Source organism: Triturus cristatus, chromosome 1_2, assembly GCF_964204655.1.
Source record: "Triturus cristatus chromosome 1_2, aTriCri1.1, whole genome shotgun sequence".
NCBI classification, from domain to species: Eukaryota; Metazoa; Chordata; class Amphibia; order Caudata; family Salamandridae; genus Triturus; species Triturus cristatus.
In genome coordinates this window covers 136,870,158-136,890,538 of record NC_140580.1, presented here as the reverse complement: position 1 = coordinate 136,890,538, position 20,381 = coordinate 136,870,158, and the positions used below count along the sequence as shown (strand labels likewise).

Below are 20,381 nucleotides of genomic sequence, written 5' to 3'. Positions count from 1 at the left end.
AACAAGCGCCTTATTAACCGACTGTTGTACTCCCTGGTCCAAAGCCTCAACCAAATCGTGCTCCAGAGAGCCAGAGGCATCATCCTCATAGCAATAGTCATCTTCATAATAATAATCCTCCATTATGACATAGATGTGCAACAAGTTATAATGCCCACAGAGATGACAATAATCAATAATGTCGACGGAGGACGTGTGAGGGGCTACCAGAGGCAGTGCTTCTTTGGAGTAAGTGTGACGACAAGAGCACCTCCCCTACCGTCCCGGGTTAAGAATATTAATCCGTAAACTCTTAATAGAGATTCCTCTCGATACTTTCCAGAGAAAAAAGGCGTTGGGAAAAAGCCCACGTTTACAGAGTAAATAAGGTAAAAAATACCCAAATAGGGGTCCAGACTGCAAAAATAGGGACCAACACCCTGACGAATGCCAGAGCGACCTTGTGGGGCGCATAAAAAGCTGGCAGAAACATGTTGGTAACTGCAGTGGGGATAGAAGGGTCGTTACCTTCCCCGATTTCCCCATATTGAAAATTTTAACCCTGCCAGAGGTTGACACAGAATAAATAGATACGGGTTAACCCCTAGGCAGTTTTAGAAGTATTTCTGCACCTCTCTTGGTCCCTTTTCGTTTTAGGAGAAAATTTATTTTCCTGTATAATTTGATTGACACTTTTTGTGTTGTGTTTTTGTCTTTCTTTATTATACTCTACCTTCACCACTGCGCTTCATCTTTTTTCCTCTAAAAAACTGCGCTCCACCCAGTGTGTTGGTCTGCACCTGGGTGTATGATGCGGTCCAATGATGAAGCATGACACTACCAAGTGTGTGAGGGCAGTACTAAAAAATCTTTTGATTTTCCCGTCTTGACTGTATAGGATCTCTATTTGTACTATAAAGTCTATCTCTGTTGTGTGAGATTTACGTTTTGCTAAGGGAGTCAGAGAGGACTTAATCCCTTGTCTCTTCTAGATTGTGATATTTAATAATCAATAATGGCCAAAGGCACAATGCAGGGGGAGTGAAAAAACCCCACAGCAAGCCAATATTGCAGGTAGAAACCTGAACACACTGCAAGAATTAAAAGTGGAGGGAGGGCTTGCTGTTCGAGAAAAAACTGTCACTCTAGGCAAAGCCTATGATGGATTGTACAGCCCAAATGATATTATGTTGCAAATGGGCGTAGTTGGGGCGGAATACACAGGCTGTGGGCGATGGGCGCTGAAACGCGACCTTCTCTTGACGAAAAATCGTCCGTTTCTGACAAAATATGGCCGCCGCGCATGCGCGGTAACAGCCGCCCGGTATTGAATAGAAATGGAGCGCTCGCATGCAGAGCGCAAGCCTCCAAGCCCCCTTCTCCCTCTCCACAAAATAAACAGAGTCGCAGGCGCTTCGCGCCCGGCTCAGGGAAGGTGAACCTCACGCTCCCTGCAAACGAACAAAAGCGGCGAGCGGAAGGGCCGATAAACGCATTACGGGAACCATGGAAACCGGGTAACAATAGCGCGGCAACGCGCGGATATGAAGCGCCACAGAAGCATTTAAAAAGGCACAAATACAATAGCAGAAACAAAGCAATACATTCATTAACCAGTAAAGAAAATACACTTTACTGGCTGCGGAGCAGCAAAGAAAGAGGATGTGATACTTTCTACATGACCTTTTATACTATGGTCGGTCACGTGATACCCTGGTGTTTATGGGTACTGTAGTTTTCTCTTTATCTACTGTGTTTTTATTGGCTGTTGAGCATTTCTAATAAAGAAATGAGAAAGCATAATCGGAGCCTCCTGTCCTGACATAGAATTACAGCTGTCATGAGAGTGATTTCTACCCACTGTTATTTTTCAGTCCACACGTTGCACGCTGGGAGTCTGGGCTGGTAGTTCGCCGTCATAAGTAGGTTGTAATAACCAGCCGTTTATCGCAGGCTGCTATTGACATGGAGCATGTTGACAGCAATGGAACGGTAGACCAAATGAGGAATCTTTGCAGTTTCCATTTTATTTTTTCATGCTGACTTAACTTAGCTCGAATCATAATAACGACTAACCCTTAAAAGGAAAGTCTCTACTCCAGTAAATGATATGTTCAGAGACAGAAGAAGGAGACCGACTACTTTCATATTTTACGATTGCGCAAATACAGTGAAGCTGTGAGGGGCAGAGACACAGAAGAGGGACTATAATTCTGTGCACACCGACAAAGAAAACGGACGATTCTGTCTAAATCGGCAGAAGTTTAGTAGACTCTCCGTTTCTATGGCTGCCGCTTCCAGCATGGGTGATGTTCATTGCAGTAAAGCAGCGCGGCTGTTGTCTTTGAGTGGTCTCTTCCCCATTTTCAAACCCATAGGACCGACATCAGCTACCTATCTCAACCAGCTGAAGGAGAAGCTGTTGAAAGGTAAAAGGGATGAGGTTGCATGTTTTCAAACACAGTTAGGGGACTGGGGTACACAGAAGATGAACACGGACTTGCTCGGAAGTCACAGTGTTGGAAGCATCTTTAGAGGTAGGAGTCGTTGCCAAGCACACATGGATGCTGCGAAGAGGTACGCGAGGCAGGATGAACGGCAAGGCTTAAACATAGAACACTTGGGCGGGCAACTAGGAAGTGGAAGATGAAAGGGTCACGTGCGGGCATAGAAGCAACCACAAGGCAGGGCTTTAAGTGGGATGGGTCTCTCCAAGTCTGAGACCCGGTAGTAATTGGAAACGGTCCCCTATTGGGCTTCATATTTATGACCTTAACCTTAGCGGTAAATAACACCGAATGATTCCTAAACAACTAATGTAAAACGCGTTTTAGTAATCCATGTCACCGATTTAGTTCCTGTTTACTTTTCACCTGCTTTGCTTAATCTTCCATGCCCGAAGAGTATTTGCTTTTTCCAGGATGTGTTCTTTTTATTTTTAAGGACAGCATAGTGAATATGAATAGTGAATATTTTTAATCTGAGTTCCCTCCACGTGCTTATACCAGCCACGAGGCAGTGCAAGTTTCTCTCGTGATGGGGGATAACAGGAGTGTGTGAGATGCTCAGAAGATAGCTCTTTCTACAGACCTTACGAATATTCTCTTATTTTGAGATTTCGAACATTTTCAAGTCTAATTATTCACAAAAATGTCACTTGTTAATCCTCTGATATTGAGTAAAATTCAGTTCAAACAAGAATTGGCATAGGCGTGGCTTTTTGTAGGTGTATGTGAGTGTTGTTTTATATGTCTGGATGTACTAAAAAAAACTTATGTACAGACACCCTGAAGTAAGTACACCGAAGGTAAGTTGAAGAAAGACTTTATTAAGTCAAAAGTAAACAGGCACTCTTAGCAGCTGGCAGTAGAGACATCTGTGAAGGCAGTCTGTCAACATTCCAAGGCTGCCTTCACTTCAACATTCTAAGCTGTACCAATAGCGGGTGGGAGGAGGGGGGGGAAAGCATGGGACCTACCAAGTGGCAAGTTATAACACATCTTCCCCCTTTAATATGAACATTTCAATGCGACTGTAAAACTGATAATTAGAACCAGACCTAGAGGGAAGAAAAGGTTAGGCATGTACATAGATCACTCCCTACTGAAGTCCTTGAGCCACCCAGGGGGGTTGTGTTGTCTGAATCCCCTTCCCTCTTGGGTTCCCCTTACACTGGATCCTGTTCCCAGATTCCCATGGCGCCCCACCTGTACAGAGTCCATCGGCCTAGTGGCCACCCGATCCATGCTCCATTTCCGCCCATCCTCCATGATGACAATGTTTCTCTTGACTTCCCTAATCTTTTCTGGAGCATAGAACTTGTCCTCCTTACTTCCTCTTGCCACTGGTTTGCGAATGTACACCTCCTGTCCTCTGCTGAAGGTTCTTTCTTTGGCGCCCCATTTGTTGTCATAGGAATCTTTGTACTTCCTTTGCCTTGCTTCAACCTTCCTTCTAAACTCCTCTTGATCGACTACCACCGGATCCTTGGTCTTCAACCAATTAGGCGTTAATTTAGATCCTGCTTTCCTTCCTCTCAACAGTTCGAAAGGTGTGTGCCCCGTGGATAGACTAGGCGTCGTGTGGTATGACCAGAGCATGTCTCTCAATGCTGCTTCAATGTTCCCCCCAGACTTAACTGCTAGTTGGATACATTCCTTCAGCATACGGTTGGCTCTTTCCACTTTGCCGTTGGCTCGTGGGCAGTACAGTGGAGTGCGTATATGCTTTATAGATAAGTCCCTTAGGAACTCTCCCATCTCCTCTGACACTAGTTGGACTCCGTTGTCTGTGATCAATGTTGAGGGTATGCCTTCCTTTGAAAATGTGTCACTCAAAAACTCAACTATAGTCTTGGTGTTGATGCTAGTTACGAACTTGTGGGAGACCCAGTTGGAATAATAGTCGATGATTACTAAAAGGTACCATTGCTGCGGTCCCTTTGCCCTGATGGGGCCTGTGATGTCAAATCCCAACTGGTCCCATGGGGACTTTGGAACCTCCACCGGGCTAAGGGGAGATCTCCTGGTGTTCTTTGACTTGTCGCTGACTTCGCACGCGTAACATTCTCTCACTCTCTCCTCCATGCTGGAATCCATGCCTGGGAACCAATAATCTGATCTTAGTCTAGCCTTGCATAGACTTCTTCCCAGGTGACCTTCATGGGTTAGGTCAATAATTTGCTTCCTTAACCCCTCCGGGGGAACTAGTCTGCCTGCTTTAAGGAGGTACTCTCCTTCGATTGACAGTTCATTCCGTACATTCCAATAGGGTCGTAAGCTCTCTGGCAGGCCTCCACATTTGTTGGGCCACCCTTTGACGACCCATGTTTTAACTTCTCGGAGGGTATTGTCCTGTTCCATGTGGCCCTCCCACTGCTCTCTGGTCATAGCCGGGATTTTTATTTCTAAAACCCTCTCCCGGTCTTCTTCCTGTCCTTCCACTGGAGCTCTGGATAGGAAGTCTGCTACTTTGTTCTGTTGGCCCGGAACATATGTAGTTCTGAAATTGTAGCCTTGTAACCCCAGCACCCACTTTGCAATGCGGGGAGTGATGTTCTCCAACACTTTGTTACCGAACAGATTGACCAAAGGCTTATGGTCGGTACATACTACGAATGGTAGGCCCCAGACATAAAAGCTGAAGTGTTTGATCGCCCAGTATACCGCCAGAGCCTCCTTCTCGATGGTGGAATAGTTGGATTCCGCCCCAGACAAGGTCCTTGATGCGAACGCCACAACTTTTACTGTATCATCCACTCTCTGTGACAGCATGGCCCCCACTCCTTTGCCACTTGCATCAGTGGTGATTACGGTGTCCTTGTTTACATCAAAGTTTCCGATGTAAGGTGCTGACACAATAGCCTCTTTGATCTTCTCAAAGGCTAGCTCCTGATCTCTCTCCCACTGGAATGACGTGTTTTTTTTTAACATTTCTCTGAGTGAATGGGCTATCATTGCAAAATTTTTTATGAACCTAGCCATGTACTCGGCTAAACCCAGAAAAGAAATTACCTCTTCCTTGCAAGATGGCATGGGCGCTTTTCTTACTGCCTCCACCAAGTCTATTTTTGGCTTTATCCCCTCCTCAGAGATGGTGTGCCCTAAGTAATCCACTGTGGTAACACCTATTTTGCATTTGCTCTCCTTGGTGGTGAAGCCCACCTCCCTTAAACATCTGAGTACCCTTTTCACATTTTCGTCATGTTCAGTGTCACTCGCCCCATAAATCAAAATATCGTCCTGAAAACACATGGACTTTGGACAATTTCTCAACACGTGCTGCATAGCCCTTTGAAACGCGGCTGCCGCTGACGCCAACCCAAAGGGCATTCTCATAAATTTAAAATTGCCAAATGGTGTAGTGAAAGCTGTCAAGGGTTGGGATTCAGGGTGCAGTCTGATTTGATGGTATGCTGATGAGAGGTCGAGCACACTGAAGAACTTGGCTCCCTGTAAAGTACTTAACATTTCATGTATCCTCGGGAGAGGATGCCTGTCCACCACAATATTGGCGTTAAGCGCCCTCAAGTCTACGCATAACCTAATACTTTTCCCACCTTCCTTGCTTGTAATGACAATGGGCGCCAACCATGCAGAACATTCTATCTCTTGTATGACTCCTTGATTTAATAGCTTCTCCAACTCCATTCTTAATGGCTCTCTCATTAGCAGGGGAATGGACCGTGTTTTGTGTACAATAGGTGTTGCACCTTCCTTGAGTTCAATCTTGTGCATGTAGTTTTTGAGTACCCCCAGATTCTCATTGAACACTTCTGGAAATTCTTTCACTAGATTGGACCCCATCCCCGGGGAGTCTATAAGGAGTACCTGCTCCTGGTTGTTGGGATCGAGTCTTATACCTAGTTCTTTCTGGTGTTTCCACCCTAAGAGACATGATCCTTCTCTAGTAACATATACCTTCCCCACAGTATGCCTGTCCTTAAAGGATATTCTCATTCTCACCATCCCATCCAACTGTATGGGTACCCTATTGTACCCTGTGGGGGCTATGTCCGCTGTCTCTAAGGTGATGTTATGTTTAGCAAATTTCTCACTGAACTCTTGCTTGTCTATTAAGGTGAACGGAGAACAAGAGTCTGCATACACCTTAAATGTCTCCCCATCTAACTTTATTTCACAAGTGGGGTACTGAGTACCTTGTTCCTTACTTTCGTCTTCAATTTGACAAATAAAATTTTTCTCTTCCCCCCCTACGTCTTCAGGGTGGTCTACCATGTGAACCTTTGAGCTCCCTACATTACATTGTTTAGCAAAATGGCCCTTTCTGTTACATCTCCTGCAAGTGACGTTCTTTGCGGGGCATCGCCAATTGTTGGCCAAGTGATTGTGGTTCCCACACCTGAAACATCTAAGACCTTCCATCTTGTTGCTCACACCTTCTCTGGACTTGCTTTCCAGTTTGCACACAGTTTCCCCCTCAGATGCTTCTTTAGATATAGCTTTATCTTTCCTTTCTTCTGACACTTTCATCTCTCTCATACATATGGCTGTATGTTCCAGCCCCTTTGCTATGCTTATGGCTTCCTCCAGATCCGGATTCCTCGTGAGCAACTCCTCCTGCACTTTCTCTTCATTGGTGCACCTTACTAATTGGTCTCTGATAAGTGAATCAGTAAGCGCCCCAAACTCGCATGTAGCTGCCATACCTCTCAACACCGCAATGTATGAAGACACTTTCTCCTCTTTTCTTTGCACCCTTTTGAAAAACTTGTGTCTTTCTAGGACTACATTAATTTTCACTTTAAAATGTGCTTCTAACTTACGCAAGGTGTATTCATAAACATCCACCCCTTCATCCTCATCTTGAACCTCGTCCTCCACTAATCTCCCAGTAATATCCTCGAAAACTTTTCTTCCCTGTATACCTAAATTATGTAGTAGTATATGCTGTTTCCTAATGTTAGAGAAGTTCCCTCCACCTATGGCTATCAGGTATGATTTAAAAATCCCTTCCCACCTTTTCCAGGGGATGTCTGGTTCCCCTAATTCATTTAGGAATGGTGGGGGTTGACTCATTCCTGCCCCTGCCATAGTCAAGTACAGTCTAACGCAGAGGAAAAGGCTGGGATAATTGAGGAACTAATGGGTGAGGAAGGAATATTAAGTGTAAAGGTGAATGACAAAGAGTCTGAAAATGGGGTTTGGCTGCTGGGAAATAGGCTCCTGGAACCCTCTTTAAAGGTTATACCCTCAGTAACCCACACAGAGAGTCTGCTACTCTATAAGATCAGTCCTCTTTCTATCTTCACCATAGACTCCCAGCAGTCCCTTGAAGTGTTTCCTGTCACTCCTTCTGCCTCCTGACGAGATCAGCGCCTTCTTCTGAGGTGAAAATAAGTACCAGCGCAGGCTGCATACGCTGAGGAGCCTCTACTTAACGGACTGCTTCCCTCGCCGTGAAGAAACACCGCTTTAACCGCTGCCTAGGATACAACAGTCGAGACGCGCTACTCACGGATCGTCTCCTGTGCGCCTCCCGCGACGCGCGGGACTGGGATCTCCCCTGAAGTGTTCCAGAGACGGCCGCTACACCGAACAGGCTCTCCTCACACGGACCAACAGCCGCTGCCCACCGCAAGTCCTCTTCTTTCCACCTGGACCGCGCGTGACAGGAGCCAGCCCTGAGGCGTCACCGCATCTCCCGGTACTGGTACACCGTCAACAGCTGGTAGGTTTTCGTAGCCACTGCCTCACCAGCCTCACAAGACCGGACAGCTCTCTCATCACGCCGTCCAACAGCAGCTACTCGCCGTAAATCCTCCTGGACAGCGCGTGACGGGAAGCAGACCCGAGGCGTCACAGCATCACCCAGTGAGGTACGCCAACAACCGCTGGTTAAGTTCTCACAGCCGCTGCCTCACCAGCTTCACCAGCCTCACCGGCTCCACACGGGTCACTCTGGAATTGAACACCCCAGCCGTCAGGCAGTCGCTACTGCCAGCACAACCTTCCCGCTGTCCATGTGCCACAGACTTCGCCTCTGATTGGAACCAGATCTCACTGCGTTGAGCGCACCACTGCACTGCCGAAATCAAAAGTTTACATACGCGCTCCGTCACCCAGCTGTCATACGATGCTTCTCCTCTGAGTTGCCAGCATGCCTTAATTCTCGCAGGGAAGAGTGCCACGCTGTCCCTGCCACAGCCACAGTTCTCCTCGTCGCCAAGATGAAGTAAGTACACCGAAGGTAAGTTGAAGAAAGACTTTATTAAGTCAAAAGTAAACAGGCACTCTTAGCAGCTGGCAGTAGAGACATCTGTGAAGGCAGTCTGTCAACATTCCAAGGCTGCCTTCACTTCAACATTCTAAGCTGTACCAATAGCGGGTGGGAGGAGGGGGGGGGAAAGCATGGGACCTACCAAGTGGCAAGTTATAACACACCCAAATACTGGTTAGGTGGCATGCTGTTTCAAGCACTGGATTTCAATTTATGTTTTATGCCATTAATTTAATTACATAGACCACACCTCTTGGAACATTATTCCTAGTGATACTTTTTTGGGCATGCCTCTTTTTGAGACTTACCCGCCAAACCTTTTTCATTTTCTACTTCAATTGCTGGGCACAGGTGTATGTAAACTATTTTCTGTTTGAATGGTGCTACTAACAGATTACCATCACCATGTTTTCAGTTCAGAAACTCCATGCTTTTCTGAAACTACAAGATAGAGAATAAAAAGTTTACACTTCTCTGGTGCATGCGTCGTAACTGTGGCTGCAAGGGCAGACGGCCACGCATAGATCCATATCGGAAAGAAGGATGAGAAATCAGCATTAGCTTCCATATGCCTCAGCAAAACTGAGAATGTGTGACACCTTACTTGCTCCGTAAGACACAATGCATAAAGGTTTATTATGTACCGGTGAAGGGGCGTTGTTAGATTTGGCATCTTTTAGCTTGTTTCCCCTGTCTTTTTGCTTTCTGACCTCGCGGTTTTGACTCTGTTTTTGCTGGTTTAGTGTCTCTGTACACTTTCTCACTGTTATTAAGTGTTAAAGTGCAAGTGCTCCTGTTGTAAATTGTCATTATGGATTGGTGTTTCCATGAGTGTCATATTTGGTTTACTGGTAAGCCCCTAGTAAAGTGCACTGAGGGTGCCAGGGCCTGTAAATCAAATGCTACTAGTGGGCCTGCAGCACTCATTGTGCCACCAACATGAGTAGCCCTGACAAGGTATCTCAAACCTGCCACTGCAGGGTCCGTGCACAGTTAGTAACTGCCATGTCGACCTGGCCAGTGCACCCACTTGCCAAACACTAACCTTCCCTTTTCTTACATATGTCCCCTCTAAGGTAGGTCCAAGGTACCCCTGTGGGCAGGGTGCTGTGTAGGTTAAAGGTAGGGGTGCCAGAGGCCGGTCCTAGGAAGCTTGTTTCCGGTCCAGGGAAGGCATGGCTTGGCAGTTCGGGCTGGACTGTTCCCATGAGGCACAGGGTCAAACTGATTTGCATGTGGCCATGTTTGAACAGGGGTGGCAGTGTGGGCTAAAGAACGGTGATGGATCAAACCCAGATCTGTTGACTGGGTGTGAGTGTTTGATTGGTTCTGATGCTCCGTCCATCACCACCCCCTTTTGTACCGCTTTGTTCGCCATAAGTTGGCAGGGTATGCTCAGACGTGAGTCCCTTGCTCACTTTGCCACTGGATTCAAGCGGGCCTGGCTGAAGACGGCTGGGGTGCCAGAGGCCGGTCCTAGGAAGCTTGTTTCCGGTCCAGGGAAGGCATGGCTTAGCAGTTCGGGCTGGACTGTTCCCATGAGGCACAGGGTCAGACTGATTTGCATGTGGCCATGTTTGAACTGGGGTGGCAGTGTGGGCTAAAGAACGGTGATGGATCAAACCCAGATCTGTTGACTGGGTGTGAGTGTTTTATTGGTTCTGATGCTCCGTCCATCACCACCCCCTTTTGTACCGCTAGGTTAAAGGTAGGACATGTACTGGTGTGTGTGACATGTCCTGGTGGTGAATTACAGTCTATTTCGTTTTTCACCACTGCAAGGCTATCTGTCCTGTAGGAAAGAATTGGAGTTTTACTTATAACATCTTATAAGCATAACTTCCCATTGAGACAAGATAGGGAAATTGAGTTTAATATACCTGGATCTTTTAGTAAAGATGATTTTTATGTTATGTGTTTGAAAATACCACTTTTAGAAAGCAGGTATTTTCTTGCTTAGCCATCCTGTGTGTCTTTGCTGGGTTTATGGTTTGACTGTCTGGCTTTGGAGTGACAGGGACTGGGGATGTGCATTCTCTTCAGACAGCCACTGGGGGGTCGAGGTGTGTCCTTCCTTTCCTGGATGTGTCAGGGCTGGGATGAATAGAACTGGGCTGCAATTAGAGTAGAGGGAGGAGATTTCTTTGCACCTGAATGGGCCTGCTCTGCTTTGAACAATGCTGTCTCCACCTCCTGCCAGGAAGCTGGGCCAGAGAGGACAGAACTGGTTTGGACTAAGCACAGACACACTCTGTCTGAGAGAACAAAGGGATTTTGAGTATAAATATTGGGGCCCAGACCCGAGAACTTTAGAACTCGCTGGAATCAAGGAACCTGCCAAGAAGAGCTGGAAGAGCTGCCAGGAGGAGTACTGCCACTTTGCTGTGTTGTTGCTTTGTTGGGTTGGCCTGCAGTTGCTGCTTCTGCCTTGGGCAGTGAAAGGACTGGACTGAACTTTCTTTTTCTTGTGCTGAGTATCTCCAAGGGCTTGAAGTAGAGCTTGCCTCCTGTGCTGAAGTCTCAGGTACTGCAAAGACTTAACCAACCTCTGGGTACCGCTTCTGGAACCGTTGTTTCAGTTGCCACAGAGAGGGCAACGCAACTGACTCTGTCACTTTTTCTGTGTCCTGACAGCACCATAGAAGGCACCGTCTGCATCTCGCACCTCAACCCTGGTCTCACCGACCACGACGACAGATGCCACTGAGCCGCTGCTTGCACCATGACCTGTGGGCACCGTTCTGCCTCGCTTTACTTCGCCATCCTGGTCTCACTGACGCCATCGCTGCTGCTTACTTCAACACCTGTGACCACATCGTGGCTGGGGGCACTGCTCATAAGTTTCACGATGCACCGCCTCGTCCCACACAGCAGTCTGGGTCGACCGACGCCAGCTCCCGCTAACCAGCTCTGTTGCTTGCATCGCCACCTGCCAGCACTGCATCGAGCACCGCCTTGCCCTGCGCCATAAGCCTTGGTCTCACCGACCTTGTCAGGACGATCGTCACCGAGCCGCTTCTATTTTGCAGCGCAACCGTGACGTTTGCTATGACCAGCTCGCACCAACGTGCCAGCCGCAACGATAATGGTACTGTTACTGAGTCTTTCCATGCTTTCGCTGGCCCGTACTGACGCGATCGGCTGCAACTGTTAGACTATGTTGTTTTCAGCATCGAGGTAGCCCCGGACAGAGCTACTACCTCGTACAAACTGTGTTTTTTGAGGTATTTCTGCAATTTCAAGGATATCTTGCAAAGTATATATTTTTAAGTACCTTATGTTGGATTTGTATTGTTGTTTTGGATATATAAAAATATTGGATCTTTTTCTAAACTGGTGTGGTGTCTTTTTGTAGTGTTGTCACTGTATTACTGTTGGATATGTACACATGCTTTACACACTGCCTCTGAAATGAGCCTGACTGCTTGTGCCAAGATACCAAGGGGGTGAGCAGGGGTTATTTTCACTAGGAAGAACGGTCCCTACTTGGACAAAGGTGAAATCATTGCCAACTAGAGACCCCCATTTCTAACAGGCGGGCTTACACGTATGGAAGTGTTGCTGGGGGGAGATGCAGAAGGGTTGATTTCCAACTGCTGACCCAATTACAGCATTAGGGGCGTAGGGAAACTATATACGCTTGGCATAATAGAGGTAATGCAGCTATTTATGTTGGATGGCTGAAACCGTTCTAGATATATTGGTTAGGGAGTAGATTGATAGGTTTGGCATGTGTGATGAAATGTGATTGGGACTTTCTTAACCTTGCTCACTTGCCACTGGATTCCATCTAGCCTGGCCGATGAAAGGTGTTACCCAGAAACCGGTCCCAGGATGCCTTTTTCCGGTTCAGGGAAGACCTGGCTTGGCAGTTCGGGCTGGACTGTTCCCATGAGGCACAGGGTCAAGACTGATTTGCATATAGCTGGGTCTGAACTGAGGTGGCGAAGTGAGCTAAAGAATGATGATGGATTCATCCCAGATCTGTGACTGGGGGTGAGTGTCTGAAAAGTTTCAGTGCTCCGTTCATCATCTCCTTGTGTTGAGTTTCTTAACCTTTGCTGTTATTTGCATGTTATCTTCTGGGTTGTTTATAATACTGGTGATCATTCGGATACACTGTTGATGTAGACAAGTACTGCATAGATAGTAATCAACCATATCATTGTAAAATATTAATCATTGTGGGAGGGTATTGATTCGGACTAAGAGGTTGGGGCCCTACTTTTATCATCACCTGAAACGGAGGTATTTTGAAGCAGGATTTTCTGACTCCTAGCACTCTTACAGAACATAACTCACAAGAGAATGAGTGAGAGACATCAGCAAGTTCTCCTTTTTTCAGAACAGAACACACTTCCTTTAAGGGCTAAGGGGGTCTCGCCTCAATATTGGGAGGAACACAACAGTGCGTATAGCCTACTTTAACACACCTGGCTAAGGTATTGTTTGTTGAAAATATGAACAATGTTTTCTGTCAATATAAGTGATTTAACATTTTAAAGCATAATTTCAATGTGTTTCTTTTTAGATCTCCTCAAATCACCCTCCACCCTCACCAGCATTTTGAATTATTATCCCTGATCAAACTCGGAATAGTCAATTTCCTGTAATTCTAGCCCTGTTCTGGTGCCCACTCCGCTAGTTCAAAAACGTCCATGGAGAAAACTCCGCTTAGAAGATCTGCATAAACTCCTGGTGTTAAATCCTCCTCCCTTAAGTGAGGACCTTGACGTAAGGTATGACCAGTTTTGCCTCTGGATCACCCAGGCACTAGACACCCTGATCCCTGCTAGGTGGATCAAGGCCCGTACTCATACGGCTAGTCCCTGGTACAACTCTGAACTAGCCATTTTGAAAAAGGAATGCAAAAAGGCGGAGAGGGGTTAGAGGAAAAACTACGATGCCAATCTCAAACAGAATTATGCCCTACTCCAGAAAACTTATCACCGAAAGGTGTGCAGAACAAGAGCGGCATATTATACCGATGAAATCAACAGTAGCTCCAACACCTCTAAATCTGTTTTTAAAATTCTGAAAGACCTTACTGCGAAAAAAATTGCTATCACTGCCACTACCTCCCCTGACCTTTGCAATAATATGGCTAATTTTTTCACCAATAAGATTAGGAAAATCTATGACACTTTCCCTAAATGTCTGCAGCTTTCGGTCACTCTGGATTTTACCAGACCTTCTCTTTCCTCTCTTCCTACTCTTGAGCAAGAGAGTTTTCAAAAAATTTGTAGGAAAATTAAATCTGGCTCCCCGGCGGATCCCTTAAAACCGGAGACTTTCTGTGGAGCCCATGAACTTATTACAGAACATATACGAGGCACTATTAACCTGTCTCTCTCTACTGCCAGCATTCCTTCTAAATGGAAGCAGGCATGGGTATCCCCCATCTTAAAAAAACCCACTTTAGACCCCATGCTTCCTGAAAATTTTAGGCCCATCTCCCTGCTTCCCTGGCCAGCCAAAATCATCGAGGCACACGTCAGTAACATTCTGACCAACTTCCTCCTAACCAATAACATTCTGGATGACTCCCAACACGGGTTTAGAGCTGGTCACAGCACCGAGACAGCCCTGCTCAGTGTTACAGAGGACCTCCGTACCATCCTTGACAGCGGCGGAACGGCAGCACTGGTCCTGTTGGACCTTAGTGCTGCCTTCGATACGGTGTCGCACGAGGTCCTTCTGACGAGACTGGAGGAAATTGGTATTACAGGGATAGCTTTAGGATGGTTTAGAGACTTTCTTTCCAACAGGTCTTTCAGAGTCTCCACCCCCCTTTACATCTCGAAGGAGCATAACATCGGACAGGGAGTGCCGCAGGGTTCTTCCCTGAGCCCTACCCTGTTCAATGTCTATGTCCGCCCCCTTGCAGAGGTGGCTAGAAGGAGCGGACTAGCATTGGTATCCTACGCTGACGATACCCAGCTGGTGGTGGCTCTCAATGACAACAGTGGTCTGGAGGCTTATCGCTTTAAACAGACACTCACTGACATCACCAACTGGATGACGGCGAATTTTCTCCAACTTAACGCGGGGAAAACAGAGATACTGCTCCTGGGGAAAAATACCGCGTCCTGGGGTGATAGTTGGTGGCCTGATGTCTTGGGCCAACCTCCTAAGCCTAAGGAATGCGTTAAAAATCTGGGAGTCTGGGTGGACTCGGCACTGAGGTTTACGCACCATACTAAAAAGGTGGCGGCCACCTGCTTTGGCATTCTACGTAACCTCAGACCTATTTTGAGGTTCTTCGACTGCCGCACCCGCCAGTTAATTGTTCAGGCGACTATCCTTTCAAGACTGGATTATGCCAGTTCTCTTTTATTAGGGGCGAACCTTGCTGAAACCTCCAGACTACAGAGAGTCCAGAATGCGGCTGCCAGGGTGCTGGTAGGTCTCCCTCGCCACTCCTCGACGACCGGAGCCTTGGAAAAATTACACTGGCTCCCGGTGGGTAAAAGGATCCAGTTTAAGGCACTATGTTTAGCCTTTAAAATCCTCAAAACCGCCTCTCCCCCCAATGCTGTGCCCCCTCTTGTCGGAGTATACTCCTAGGAGGTCGCTTCGCTCAGAGGGACAACATCTTGCGATCATTCCTCGCACCAGACTGGCCAGAGTAGGCGGCCGATCCTTTAGCTTCTTAGCTGCCAAGTTATGGAATAGTCTTCCGGAATCTATCCGTGGCATGCAGGACCTTTTGACCTTCAGAAAGGCTCTTAAAACTCACCTTTTTCAATAATTGTTTCTCTTTCTTTGCGCCTCTTTCTCTCTGCAATTGGTTTTTTCGCAGCGCCGGGACGCCCCTTGGCTGGGGCAGCCGTGCGCTATATAAATTACCATAACATTAACATTAGTTCAAGTATCAGGAGCCGCCTGGTAATCTCAAGGAAACTTGGGCAACAGATTATAAACAACAGTGTTTCGTTGAGAGTGAATGTGAAAATGGTATGCATCTTCAACCAGTTAGAAAAAAATGAATGATAAGCAGAACCACGGAACGCCAGTTAGTTAGTGGTCTCCCATTGAAGACACAGATTATGGCATATCTCCCTTAACGTACATTCCAGCAATAATTGCTGCTTCTGAGCACTGTACTAGTTTTCTGTCAAATCAATGACCACACTCGATGCAGTCTCTTCTCGTCAACTCTACATACAATATACCCAGTCCAGGCCTGCTTGGATAGATTCGTTCTACTTCATCATTGCTGTGCTCAATCTTTACTCCCCTTGACCTGCTGATGACCCCAAATTCACGACTGGGTCAAAACGCCTTTGGGGGCCCTGTCAATCATAATAGTTTCACACTATTCATGTATCAGATAGAGGATTCCTATCTGTAGGTTTTGAGTCTTTTTAAAACCGACGCAGGCCTTTACGGTATCCCTGCTTACACTTTGTAAATAAGCCTTGCGCGATCACTCTATGCACTGAGCACATTTCCTTGTACCTTGTATATAGGGATAGTATGTAATCGTATTGGAATGACAACGCAACAGTGATTATAGCAAACCTCCTTTTATCTGAGTCTTCGTTTCTGCTTTTCATTTATTGGTTTACTTACTAATTGCGTGTACGTGTTTTCTTGCCTTTTTATAGTCATCCTTGATGAGGAAACAGTGTTGTTTATAATACAGAACTCTGGAAATGCACCCCTAAACACTGTATCCTAGTATTGAAACCTCAACACTCCACTTCTAACTTGAACAAGAATGTACATGATCCGTTGTGTCACTGATAAGAAATCTGCAAGCCTTAACAAGGCACTTCTATCCTGTTTTACTTGAAGCACCACTTTAAGCTGAGGCACTCGGAGAGCTGTCGCAGTGTATCTATATTATGATATATATATATATATAAACGCAGAAGTAGACCCAGAGGGTCAACCATAGTGAGGGGGGGGGGGTGAGTGGCTAGAGAGTAGATGGATAGTATACCTCTTCACGTCTGTAATTTCTGTACACCAAAAGGTATTGTATGCGTTTATCAGGCATAGACCACAAGAAACCAATAAGCGGCAGGTAATTGACCCTAAATAATAGAAACCATTCTTATTTTGTTTGTTACACACTCACTTGTTTTATTGATGGCATGCTTCATCACTGGGTCTCATCCTGGCCCCTAAAAACCAGGATGGGATTCACCATATTTCAGGAAGCACTTTGAATAGTTTCCTGCCGGGGTCTTAGAATGAAAATACCTTGGAATACCTGGGTATCCCTTTATTAGTTGGGTTCCTGGTATGATTGAAAGCAGTACTACGAAAGGGAGGGGGGTGTCTTAGAGATAATAATCCTACACCTGGTACACGTTTACAGTCACTGTAGGTGCCAAGAGGTTTGGACACATGAGCTGAACACATCCACGTGTTATTCCAGTTTAGCGAGATCCTGGATTGGCATTTCAGACCGGACTGTTCCAACTGAAGCAGGGTCAAGACTGATTTGCACATTGCTGGGTCCAAACAGACGTGGCATGATGTGCAAAATAACTATGGACTGGGATGCGGCCCAAGTGATTACCAGTGGCTGACAATAATTCCAAACATCACTTTTTTGTTTAATTTTATATGTATCCCTAAGTGGGACTGCTGTGTTCAGAAGTGCCACTAGGACCAAGTTATACCTGGCTGTTGAGCTTTAACTTGGGCAAAACTGATCTTGGGTTGCTTGTGTACCAGTTCAGGGAGGACCTGGCCTGGCAGTTCAGGATGGACTGTTCCCTTTGGAGCAGGGTCAAGACCGATTTAAATATTGCTGATTCCAAGCTGAAGTGGCATGGTGTGCAAAATAATGATGCACTGGAATGCAAAAATAATGATGTACTGGGATGCAGCCCATGTGATTATTAGTGGCTGAGATTAATTCAATCATTTCAGCTGTCACTTGTTTGTATACTCTAGTGTTTTACACCTACGTCATTTGTATCAAGAACTACCTTTATTAAGCTCTAAAGCAAGACCTCGGACCTCCTGGTCAGGGACCTGCTCTCTCCCACGCAGCTCCGCTGTTGTGCTGCTGCCGCCAGCCCCGCCACTCCACTGCCCACAGGTTCGAGTTCCCCCCCACCGCCCCCTGAACTGTGTCCGTTCTGCTCTCCTGCTGGTTGTTTCTTGTGCCTGTCTGTGCCCCTGTGATTGTGCCCGTTCTGTTCTCCTGCTGGTTATTGTTTTTTGCGCCTGCCTGTGCCCCTGATATTGTGCCTGTTCTGCTTTCCTGCTGTTGTTTTACCTGACTATGCCCCTGTTCCGTGTTGTTCGCCTGTTTTTTCGGCCTCTGCATTTTTTTCTCATTGTCCCCACATTGTGACTTGCTCTTTGTATTTTGGTATTTTTCTCTTTTTTTTTTTCGCACGCTGCTGCCCGCTTGCCGCCCATTCCCACCTCAGCTGCCCCAGCGACCGTTCCCGCCTCCCAGCTGCTTTTTCCCCTTCCCTATTTAATGGCGGCGCTTTGTGCCTGCGCAGCGGGTGCACCGCTAGCGTGCAGAAGGTGCGCCAAAGGCAAGCTAGTCTGCGCCTGTCCACGACCCGCCCGCAACCAGTTCCAGAAACCCTGGATCTACTACCATCCACAGCTACGACTCCGCCACCCTCCTCGCACTCCACCCCAGGTGGCTAACAACTGCCAGCTATCCCTGCCGAGCATCACCCATGGACAGTTCTCCTGCAGCCAGACCTTCAACACCATCACTGCCACCACCCCCGCACCGAACGCCAACACCTTCGAAACCCTGATGTGCATCCTCCTCAACGTGCGCTCCCTGCGCAGACATGCTGTTGAGATCTGGGACCTCCTCGACACCCTCTTACCAAACGTCGCCTTCTTCACAGAAACCTGAACCAACTCCTCCTCCGCCCCCACCATCACCATCCAGACTCATACAAGATCCAGAAAAAAGACCGCCTCACCCGCCCAGGAGGAGGAATCGTCATCGCAAACAACAACTCCGTCTGACTCTCCACCACGAACCACTCCCTCTCCACCACCAAACATCTTCACTTCCAGATCCAGACCAGCCCTAGAACCACCCTTCGCGGCACCCTCGCTTACAGACCCCCAGAACCCGTGCCTCCTTCGCCACAACCATCGCCGACCTCATTGCACCACATGCCATCGCTGCCATGGACTACATACTCATCAGAGACCTGAACGTCCGCCTCGACAACCCCAGCGACCCCAACTCCACCACCCTTCTGGACAACCTCGCCAACATCGGCCCGAAACAGCTCGTCACCACGCCCACCCACAAGGCAGGGCACACCCTCGACCCCATCTTCGCAGGATGCAACAGCATCCACTTCAGCCACACCACGCAACCCCCTGGATGGACCACCACTGCGTACACTTCAACGTCAACAAGCCCACCGCCCCCAAACCCGCACTGCGCCCTCCAAGATGGAACCGAAGCAAAATCACTGAGGAGCAGCTCACTTTGCCCTCAACCGCGACACCCCCAACACATCGACCGACGCCAACCTCGCAGCCAAAGAACTCCACAGATACATCTCCAACTGCGCAAACGAGCTCGCTCCCCTGCGAACTCCGACAGACAGCACCCCAGGAAGGCCACCTGGTTCACCACCGACCTCCAAGAATCCAGACGCAGCTGCAGACGTCTCGAAAGAACTCGAGAAACAGCAAAACACCAGAAGATCGAACCACCTACAAAAATGCCATGACGGAATACCACCAACGCATCAGATCCACCAAGAGGACCTTCATCCGAAACAAGATCCTCGCCAACGCCAGCAACTCCAAGGAACTTGTCCACGTCATCCCGGAATTCACCTAACCCCCCAGCGAAACCACGGACATCACCCCCTCCCAGGACCCCTGCGATAAGCTTGGATCCTACTTCCATCTGAAAATTAAAGGCCTCTACGACCACTTCAACAACCAGACACCTGACTCTGAAACCACCTCCCCCTCCAGCAACGCCAGCCTGCCTACCGTCTCCTTCTGGACCACAGTCCCCACCGAAGACACCACCTCGACCATGAAAGGCATCGACTCGGGCCCCCATGGACCCCTGCCCGGCACACATTTACCACAGAGCCGCCTTCGCTCCAGAACTACGATGCACCATCAACACCACCCTCATGACCGGCACCTTTACCGATGACCGGAAACGCGCACAAGTCAGACCCCTGCTCAAGACGCCCTCAGCAGAACTACTGACCCATCTCCCTCCTTCCCTTCACGGCCAAAGTCACCGAAACAATCATCAATGCCCAGCTAACAAAATTCATTGAAGAAAACGCCATCCTCGACCCCTCCCAATCTGGATTCCGCAGCAACCACAGCTCCGAGACAGCTATACTTGCCGCCACAGACGACATCCGCACCCTCTTCGACCAAGGACACCCCACAGACCTGATCCTACACGACCTCTCTGCAGCATTCAACACCATCTCCCACCACATACTCACCGCCAGACTCCACGACGCCGGCATACAGGGAACTGCCCTCGACTTGATCCACTCCTTCCTCACCGGCAGAACCCAAAGGATCAGACTGCAGCCCTTCCTCTCCGAACCCACGGAAATCAACTGCTTAGTACCCAAAGGATTGTTGCTCAGCCCCACGCTCTGCAACATCTACATGGCCCCCGTCGCCGCCATCGTCAGACAGCACAGACTCAGCATAGTATC

General features: G+C 47.8%; 1 protein-coding gene across 1 annotated transcript in view; it reads left to right on the top strand.

Annotated features, from left to right (window-relative positions):
* The first annotated feature begins 1,937 nt into the window (after positions 1–1,937).
* Positions 1,938–20,381, top strand: part of TRUB1 (TruB pseudouridine synthase family member 1) — a 250,782-nt gene continuing 232,338 nt past the window's right edge. The window contains exon 1 of the mRNA XM_085603278.1: positions 1,938–2,408. Within this exon, the coding sequence (XP_085459404.1) occupies positions 2,264–2,408 (145 nt within the window). The 5' untranslated portion in view covers positions 1,938–2,263. The remainder of the gene's footprint in view (positions 2,409–20,381) is intronic.